At 35.2% G+C, this 9888-nt stretch overlaps 1 protein-coding gene across 2 annotated transcripts; it reads left to right on the top strand.

Annotated features, from left to right (window-relative positions):
• The first annotated feature begins 803 nt into the window (after window positions 1–803).
• Window positions 804–4895, top strand: LOC107774908 (uncharacterized). 2 transcript variants are annotated; one of them, XM_016594574.2, is made up of 4 exons: window positions 804–1243; window positions 1374–1513; window positions 2399–4191; window positions 4372–4895. In XM_016594574.2, exons 3-4 carry the CDS (start codon window positions 2548–2550, stop codon window positions 4534–4536), a joined length of 1809 nt encoding a protein of 602 aa, XP_016450060.1. In that variant the 5' UTR covers window positions 804–1243; window positions 1374–1513; window positions 2399–2547; the 3' UTR covers window positions 4537–4895. The 2 variants fall into 2 exon arrangements, with proteins under 2 accessions (XP_016450060.1, XP_016450061.1); XM_016594575.2 differs by having other exon boundaries at window positions 1079–1249.
• The last annotated feature ends 4993 nt before the right edge of the window (window positions 4896–9888 follow it).

Below are 9888 nucleotides of genomic sequence, written 5' to 3'. Positions count from 1 at the left end.
GATAGTAGGAAATCGAAGCAACAAACTAGTATGAAAACAATATGTACTGCTAGCAGTATGAGACAAGACACTATCAGACTAGCCCTAAACACGACACATAGTAGAAAAATGCTTGACTACTTATTAACCTTCAACCCTAATACTCGATCTGTACACCTTCCTATCATGGGTCATGTCCTGATAGAAATTAATTATCCTGCTATTATTTTTTATTGATTATTTGGTATGTTGTATTAATCATGAGATTGTCAATTTAACTGCTTTATCCGGGGATAACTTATTCTGAGATTTCTATTCCATCATCTGGTAGGTAAAAGTTATTCCAATACTATTTTTAATCCTGAAATAACTTATTCCAAGATCAATAATCAAACAAGGAATAAAGCAATATTAAATTTGTATCCCAATATTATTTTTGTTTATCCATAGTATCAAAACCACCCTTTATTTATCTTGAGCATGCAACACAAAATTATTTAGTGGCTCATGAGTCATGAGGGTTTAGTCACTATAATTCTTTGGTGAACTTAATTCTGGCATAATGAATTTCTTTTCTTGGTTCAAATTATCCCAAAATTTTGTCTCGTGAATTTATTAATTCCACCAAGAAATGACATGTTTTTGACCAATTTGAATAAATTTTATTTTGTTTAGCAATATTCCACAATTTTCTACCAATAAAAAGAAGAGAAAAAACTCCAAAGAACAAGAGGAGGTGGGGTTCGAAATTGGTTTTTCTTTTTTTAGGGAAAAATTGGTTATTGCCATGACATATAGTGGCAAGTTGCCAAATAGTCCAGCACTGACTGAGCTATTGTGCGGACCAGCTAACACTTTTTTTGTTGCCTTTTTCTCTCTTTAGACTCTCTCTCTACCTATACATACATATTTTCTGTATGTCACTTTCGTGTTTTCACTCGTCTATACATGTGGGGGTAGTGGGGTTGAGGGGGTTACTCCATAGATTGGACCTTGAAAATGCAAGATTTCAGCAAATCTTGGACCCCACCATTATTATTTTTCTAGATAGTGATCTATACACTATATTTGCCTAATTTTTCCAAAAAAAATAAAAAATGAACGTGGCTTACGCGTTTGTTTTAACTTATATTTTTACCTTTTCTTCATATTTATGTGTTTAATTTGGCTTCTTCTTCTAGAACTATGGTTTGTCTAAAAACAGTTAGTATTTGTAGTTGGAAATGAAAGTGGTGGTGGAGCTTTGTTCCATGTGCTATACTTGGTAAGAGTAAGTAATTATATATTTTTTCTTTATTAGCCAAACTTTCTTGCTTTTTTTCTTTCTCTACTCCTGTTTTAAAATTGACTTTTGAGGGACTAATGTTGCAATCTTATCTTTGTTTTTGTTGCAGTTTATCACTTTTGCGAGTTGGCTTGAAATTGACTGGCAATTAAGTTTTCTTTATTGGGTGTTAGCTGTTTCTGAACAAGATTGGAACCAAAAGCTTTGATCTTGGTGGTGAACTTGAAGTGGGGTTTCAATTTTTTGGAGGTCAGTTGGATTTTAAGCTTTCATTTTTTTACTTATAATGTTTTGTACTTTTGCTTATTGTTTGCTGGACTGTTTGGTTGGACATGTTTTTATGTTTGGATTCCCTTGCAATTTGTCTAGCAAATTGTTGCAATTGTTTATACTGGCTTTTTGGTTCTTGAAATTGCTATTAGGATCTAGTTGAACCCTATGAGAAATATAACACTGTTTATTCTTCTTTAATCTTTCTGTTTGTTTCACTGTTTGTGTCGCTCCCAGCTATTGGGAGTAGCAAAGAAAATGCACCACACGATTTTATACAGTGTGTTGTAACGTATTATTTGATCAAGTTTCAATCTTTGGAGTAATTCTTGGTAAAGATTGTTTCTTCTGGTTGAAGGGGAGCCTTGGAGCAATGTTAAAGTTGTCTCTCGTGTGACCTATAGGTCATGGGTTCGAGCCGTGGGATCAGCCGCTAATACATGCACTAGGTAGACTGCCTACATCACACCCCCTTGGGGTGCGACCCTTCCTGAACCCTGCATAAACGCGGGATGCTTCGTGCACCAGATTGTTTCTTTTGGTTCATGCCTAAAAATTCTTTTGCATTAATTGTTTTTGTCTCTTCCAGCTATTGGGAAGAGCAAAGAACTTACACCCCTAGATTTTCTAGAAGTTCTAATATATCTCTATGGTATAGATTTCTGTTTTTGAAGTCTCAGAACTCATTTGTTTCTGCCAAAGATATGATCTTTTTCTCTATTTCAGTTGTTACAAAGTCAGATTTTTATTTTGTATACAGGGTTGTAGCTCATTATATGATCAAGCTTTAATCTTTGGAGTAAACAATTGATAAAGATTCTTCCTTCTGATTTATGTCTTTTTTTTTATTCCATTTGATTTCAGAAAATTTCCCAGAATTGGAATCCGAATCGGAGTGTTACAAAAGCTGGTGGATTTTGGTTTGTTTGTATAACGTTATTTACACAGTGCAAGGTGAAAGAATAAAGTTCTTTTATCTGCCTTCTAATGTTTAACCATCTCGGAGGTGGAATATGGAAAACCGAAACATGGACAAACCTTCTAATAAAGAAGGTTTATTGCACTTTGTGAACAAGGAAGAACAAGCAGAGGAAAATAGTTTGTCAATAAAAGAGTCGGAACCACACCACCTACTTAGACGTGGAAATCCACATTTTTCTGGAAATTGCACTCAGAAATTGTTCTTTCATAGTTCTCTTGGCTTACAAAATAAATTTCCGAAGCATATAATAAGTTTCGATGAAAGATATTTCCTTCGCTGCCTTGAATTGATACATATCCACTCCTTAAGTGTAGACACATGCAATTTCTCTTCAAAAATGCAAAATTTATCAAAGAGTCTAGTTTCAAGAGAGATTAGAAATGAAAATATCTGCGCTAATGGCAATCTGGCGATTGAATGTCCTCAAGCTGCGGGGGCTGAGAGTTATGTCGCGGACTCTTCTGGAGAGTGGATTCTAGGTGCAATAACTGGTAGTAAGAGTATGCTGAACATTTTAAACAGTCCTTTACTTAACCAATTGGGTTCCGTAAACTGTACTGTTGATTCTGGGAAGGAAAATATACATGATAGTGAAGAAGCAGTGTTTTCTGATTTCATGAGCTCTCCCGGTGGTTTTAGTGTCAGTTCATCGGAGAAGCTACAGAAGGAGATGACGGTTCCAGAATATCACAGAAGGGTTCTTTCTGTATCTAGTACAACTTCGACATGCTCAGACCAATCTTTTCTTTCGGCAGCTGCCCCTATTTCTCAAGGAATGCTCCAGAGGAGATGGAAAAATGGTTTACCACATTATGTCTTTTCCATAGATGGTACAAAGGATGTTTATACAGCTGATTTGCTGAAGATCGACTCACCTGATGATAAGTTTCTGGATTATGTTTACACGTTTCATTCACGACAAGGAGGTAAAAAGGAACGTGCCTTCTCTGCAAGGGAATCACATCTTGTAGGTAAAATGACGGTGTCAACTTCAGTTACTCTCAGCTCAGCCAAGTCGGAGATTATGGAGACTAGATTTGTTGTGTTTGGTTCCATGGATGAATATATGGATGAGATACAAACAAGTCATGTCCTCAGGAAAAACAAAAGATTGGCAAAGAAAGTAACCGATGTGTTCAGGACTAGTCAGTCTTATAAGCAGAGAAGCTTATCCAAGTTCGGGGGAACAAGTGCCATTCTTGAAGATTCTTGTTGGATGCCATCCGTAAATATGTATGATGATTATTATTCATGCGGCAATGCTCTTTTAGATCAACAAATTCCTCCAAATTTCGAGTTGGCTGCCATTGTTATGAGAGATTGTATTTATGACAGCTCTAAGGAGGCAGAGACGGGTGGCTGGGGTTTGAAGTTTCTGAAGAAACCCCCGACTGGAAGTAAAAATGCAACTCCTGCGGCGCCAGTGGAAAGTTGTACACGTGATACCACTGAGTGCTCGACAAGTATGGACGTTATCATTCCTTCTGGTTTTCATGGTGGACCCAGAAGCAGAAATGCTGGTCCGTCAAGCCTGTTGGAGCGATGGAGCTCCGGTGGGCACTGTGATTGTGGAGGCTGGGACGTCGGATGCCCCCTCACAGTGCTAAAAACTGGAGCTGAAGCTTCATCACAAACTACATCTGGAGAATGTCAAACTTTTGATCTCTATATACAGGTCAGCCCTTTCACCTTTGGCATTTCCTCTTCACTCTCATTTCTAGTTTCTGCTAAAGCTGTCTTGCGATCGTATTAAGAGTTTTTATTCTCTACGTCGCTCATCAAGCAACTGTGCATTTAAATAAATGGATCATCGAGATGTCACTAGCTAATCTTTTCTTTCTTGTCGATTTTGTAGGGTTCAAAACAAAGTGCACCAGTCATGAAAATGGCGAACATCCACGATGGTTTGTATTACATCCATTTTCATTCCACGCTATCAGCATTGCAGTCCTTTGCCATAGCTGCTGCTTTCATTCATAGACATAGTCCTTTCCTACGACCGAAACTGTACAGGAAGTGAAGTAAGTGAACCAAAGGATGATATCTATTGTTATAGTTTTCTACCTTAAAAGAATTGACTGCTAGAAATGGTTCAAAGATATAACATCTGATTTTCTTTCATGTTATATTTATTTATCGTAGCTGGCAGATTATTAGATAGGAAATTCGTTAGCTCGCGTTATCATTTTGTTACTGTAATGAATGATACACTTTAGAAGCAGTGGTTAGTGTATAAATTGTCAATGGGATGGGGGAATCCTTTTGTACTGTAACAGTTGATTAAGTGATTGAAACATATTCAGTTTTGATTAGTTTGTTCCTTTAGTCTTTGATGCAATTTTCAGGCATCAATTGAAACTTCAGTTATGTTTCATTTTCAATCTCTTCTACCTTTGATTGTATGTAGGACTTATGTCTTTCCTTTCCAATTTTCAAATATGTCAACTTCCTTGCCAATTCTTTAGTCATATTTATTAGTTTGGTAAGCCAAATTTTAAGCTAAAATGACAAAAACACGCCAAAAGTTATAATTCCTAACTTATGGCTTAAAAGTCACTTAAAATTAGTCCATCCAAACGGGATCTCAATCATGCAAACTTATTTGTGCTAATCATGCTGGCAAGTTCTACCTCTAACTGAGACCCTCAGTTTATTTCTGCTATGAGTGGCAAACTTGCAGGTCGAGTCGGATATGGGCGGGTCGAAAACGGCTAATGAATAAATTATTCGACCCGATTCATATTTAATACGGATAAAAAACGGGTTAACCGACATATAATATGATATTTTTGGGAGAAATACTAGTCTCCCAAACTTGAGTAACTCCCAATTTGAGGCTTTATAAATGTAAAAGTTAAACGGGTAATGAATCTTATGAGTTCAATCACATAGTAAATTGCCTTAAAAGCGTAGTCTGTAATATTTTCTATGTAATAACTGAAGTTTTTGTGAACAAAAAATAGAAACAAGCAAAATAAGAACTCCAAATTTTTGGTTACATGATGTTAAATTCGCGGAGTGAATTGAATGCATTTGATAATTAAAAGTTCCTTGTTAAAATTAAAAAGATGTATGTTAAACTAAGGACCTGTTTGTTCATAAATTCTTTTTTTTTTTCGGATTTTTTTTCCAATGTGTTTGTCCCGGAAATTTTGTAACTTTTTGGAGATTTTTCAAAAATGAGTTTTTTAAAAACCAAAAAGTAATTTTGACCACTTTTTTAAGTTCTTCTAAAAAACTCCCCCCCCCCCCCCCCCCCGGCACTCACAAAAATTGTAATATTTTTTTTAAGTGAAATGTATGTATAAATATAATTTCAAATTCCAAATACCATTTTTCAACTTAACTCCAAATACTATGATTAATCAATTAATTTGCGGTTCTGATGAAATAATCTGACGGTCTACGTTTGGTCATGGTGCTTATTCTGGTAAAGAGTCCTCGTGTACATAAACTAAAGCGAAATTGAGTTTTATATTTTCTTACAAAAAAAAGTCAAATAAAATGATAATACTAATATATTGAAATATGAGTATATGATAAAATAATGTGGCATTTAAATGGAGTAAGATACAATTAATAAGGTAGCATGAAAGAATAACAATATCAAACCAAAATATTATCTTCTAGGAAAATGCTTTGGGGGAGTGCGAGATGCAAAATTGAATGTTGACAATTTTCCTTTTTGACTCAAAATGCTACTGGTGAAATAGAATATTTTTTTTCGTTTAACAGTTTAACATTTATTTAGTCAATTATGTTTTAACCCTATTAATATTTGGTGAGTAAAATAGTATTTTCTTTAGTTACAATTTTTAAACATTTGTTTTTGATTTCCCACCCGGTGTCCGGTACCCATATTGAAGCCCGACTATATCCGGATTCGCGCCACGTAGGGCCTCATTCAGGGGGAAGCGCTCCCTACCAAGGATTTTTCCATGCCCAGAGCTCGAACTCGAGACCTCTGGTTACGAGAGGAGCAGTCCCATCCACTGCACTACATCATTTGGTGGTTTTTTAAAACATTTTAAGTAATAGAAATGTGTGATTTATGTATTTTCTAGTTGTATTTTTAAATATGTAAATTTTTATTTTCAAAAATATTAAGAGATGGACGTCCAAATTTACACATAAATAAGATGTATTCACATTTGTACTCCAAATCCCGCTTGTTCGTTTTGGGATGGAAATAGTACTTAAAGCAGTTAGCAAAGTTGCAGTTAAAGAGAACTCCAAATTTGTTTTTATAGGCTGAAAAATGAATTCTAATCAACTTTAAAAATAGTTAATATTGTGTGGGCAGGTAGTTTTTTTTTAAACAATAACAAATCAGCAAGTTGTTGAAACACAACTTAAATAAAGGACTTCATTAATCTTCTTCTTCTTCATAGTCTGCCTTTTTAAAGTTTCGATCCGTTGATTTGGTTAAAGTCGTTGTCCTTTTTCGTTCTGTCTTTATTTTCAATTTTTCCCTTGCTTTGCTCCGTCACTTACAGGTTTGTTTACTATTAGATTCTTGAAATTTCTTGTTAAAGTTTCGATTTTATTCATTATTGACGGATTTTCAATCAATTCAACTTTATTCCATCTTATTCAACTTGGTTTTTGGTTGATTTGAACTGGGTTTTGGTTATTTTTACTATTAGATTCAAGAAATTTTCGTTAAGTTTAAGTTTTAATTCATATTTGACTATTTTAAATCAACTTAAGGTTCTATTTCATCTAGTATAATTTTGATTTATTTAATTTATAGAAGAATACTCATTATTTCTTAATTTATAGTAGTTATCAAGTGTTCTGGCAATATATTTCATTAGATATTTGTGTAGTTCTCTGCTTTTTCCCTACATTTCCCCTACTACTATCAGGGCTACACCAGTGGTAGTGGTGACAACCCTTTTTTGGTTTTCGGGTCGTGGTATTTTCTGTGTTTTTAGGGAAATTCTCGAAGTTGTGGAGAGAAGTTGGGCGCTCGAGCACTAACAAAGGAGAGCAACCAGGACGAGTGTCCGCAACGGGCGGTGAGAAGCGGTGCGCGAGTGTACAACTACATCAAGTACAACAAATCAACACAGGTTTGGTTCTTGGGAGTTGGTACCTCCCGTTCTACTGTTTCCCTTTTGGTGTTAGCTAAATTGAGATTACTTTGGTTCACAATAGTTCAATCATTTAACTAGTGTACTTGTAGTCACTTGTTTCCTTCTAGTTGGATTCGTTGTTTGTTGTGCACTAGTGAGTCTTCTTGAGATTTGTCGTAGTCTTAGTGGCTGCAATCTGGGATGATAGATTAAGGGCATGTCCTCGGGTGGGACAGAGAGTGGGGCCGGAGTCAAGGTGTGGGACGGGAGGTAGGGGAGGTAGAGGGGGCAAGAGAGCCTATAGGTTGAGAATCGGGTCATGGAACATAGGTTCGCTAACGAGTAAGTCTATAGAGTTGGTCAAGATACTTCAGAAGAGGAAGATTAATATAACGTGTGTCCAGGAGACTAGGTGGGTTGGATCGAAGGCGAAAAACGTGGATGGGTATAAGTTATGGTACTCTGGAGTCCTGAGGGGTAAGAATGGAGTGGGTATCCTCGTAGATAACCATCTTAGAGAGTCGGTGGTAGAGGTCAGGCGGGTGAATGATAGACTAATGACTATTAAATTGGTGGTGGGTGAGTGTACTTTAAATGTCGTTAGCGCGTACGCGCCGCAAGTAGGCTTGGATGAGGAGATTAAAAGGCATTTTTGGGAGGGGTTGGATGACATCGTTCGTAGTATTCCGCCTTCGGAGAGGTTATTCATAGGAGGAGATTTCAATGGTCATATTGGTTTATATTAGTAAGGGGTCATTTGAGTAATAGGATGTTAGACATGTACTTATAATATATTACACTTGACATTATGGTAAAAAATTATATTTACTAATATGAAGATTTTAGTAGTTTAATTCAAAGTTCTAAAATATTTTTATTGTTAAGGAGTAGACAATCTTTTTTTCTTTCTTTATTTACTACAAAAAAAATTTCCGCTTGTTTATTTTTTCTGCAAATTCTAATACTATCTAAACTAAAATAAAATCATAAAATTTACATAAATTTTTTCTGAGACCTCAAAATTTTGAGGGCCTAAATCAAGGCTTTACGATCTTCCTTTAAGTCATCCATCCATCATTGATATTCTCAATTAAATTTTATAGAGTCTCAATTAATATAAGACAATAATGATAAAAAAATATTAAAGGTAATAAATGTGTCATTCAATTACCAAATGTGAATGAAGTTGGTTGAGTCGCACGTTCATGGGGCAGTGATCTCAATGGATCAAGTGGCCTAAAACCAAAAAAATATTAGAAGTCCCTTAAACTTCTTTCATAAGTTTCATATAATAATGAGACACAAAAAACCTACCGGGCTTTGATCTAGTGGTGAGAGAGCAAAGTATAATGTGTAGATTAGGCGCAAGTTATGATATAGAGCTCTTCCCTATACAAAATTATGGTATTAATGAGCCCATTATTAATCGAGTTTTGAGCCTTGCGACACTTGCCTCGAGGATTTCTTAGTTAAAAATGACGAGACACGAAAGAACTTACTTTCTGATATATCGATAAATCAAATGTGACAAGTAATAGCTAATTTATAGAATCTGAGTTTTAAACAGAAAGTAAAATAGTGAGAAACTTCAAAAAAGATTATACATAAAGAAAGAAAAATAAAATTAATGAGAAAGCAAAATGCCAATGGAAATTAGAGTTGCTTGCTCCTCTCTCTCCCTCTCATATATTGGTGTTGCACGTGGATGTTACATTCACAGTATAGGCAATATAGATGATTTTCAGTGTTAGACCATATTGACGAATTATTGCATTGCTATGCTTTCTTACATATGTTCTTGGAACTCATTTAAGATCACATACTGAATGTCAATGTTAAACTTCTTTGTGCTAATCATGGTGGAAAGTTCTACCTTTAATTGGGACCCTCTGTTCGTTTCTGCATTGACATTGGTAATATTTTCTGTGTAATCACCGTGATTTTCGAAAAAGAAAAATAGAAATAAGGAACAAGAACTCGAAATATTTGGTGATAAGATGTTAACTTCGTGAAGTGAATTGATTGCATTTGATAATTAAAAAGAACTTGTTTAGCAAAAATTGCATGTTAATTAAACTAATAGAACACTTAAATTAAGTTTTGTAAATATTGCGGAATATACTCCATTTTTAAGGATCTGTTTGGTTTTCACCATATAAGCTAACAAGAAGGAGTAGGAAAAAAAAAATGAAGATACTTTCGTTGATTGCCGTATTACGAGTGTTTTGCAGGAGTACCTTTGGAAAAGCTGATGAGACAGTACAATTAAGGCTATGTTTGTTTTAAGTAGTTAA

Source organism: Nicotiana tabacum, chromosome 7 (genome assembly GCF_000715075.1).
Source record: "Nicotiana tabacum cultivar K326 chromosome 7, ASM71507v2, whole genome shotgun sequence".
NCBI classification, from domain to species: Eukaryota; Viridiplantae; Streptophyta; class Magnoliopsida; order Solanales; family Solanaceae; genus Nicotiana; species Nicotiana tabacum.
Note: the sequence above shows the minus strand (reverse complement) of the source record. Positions and strands in the feature narration are given on the sequence as shown.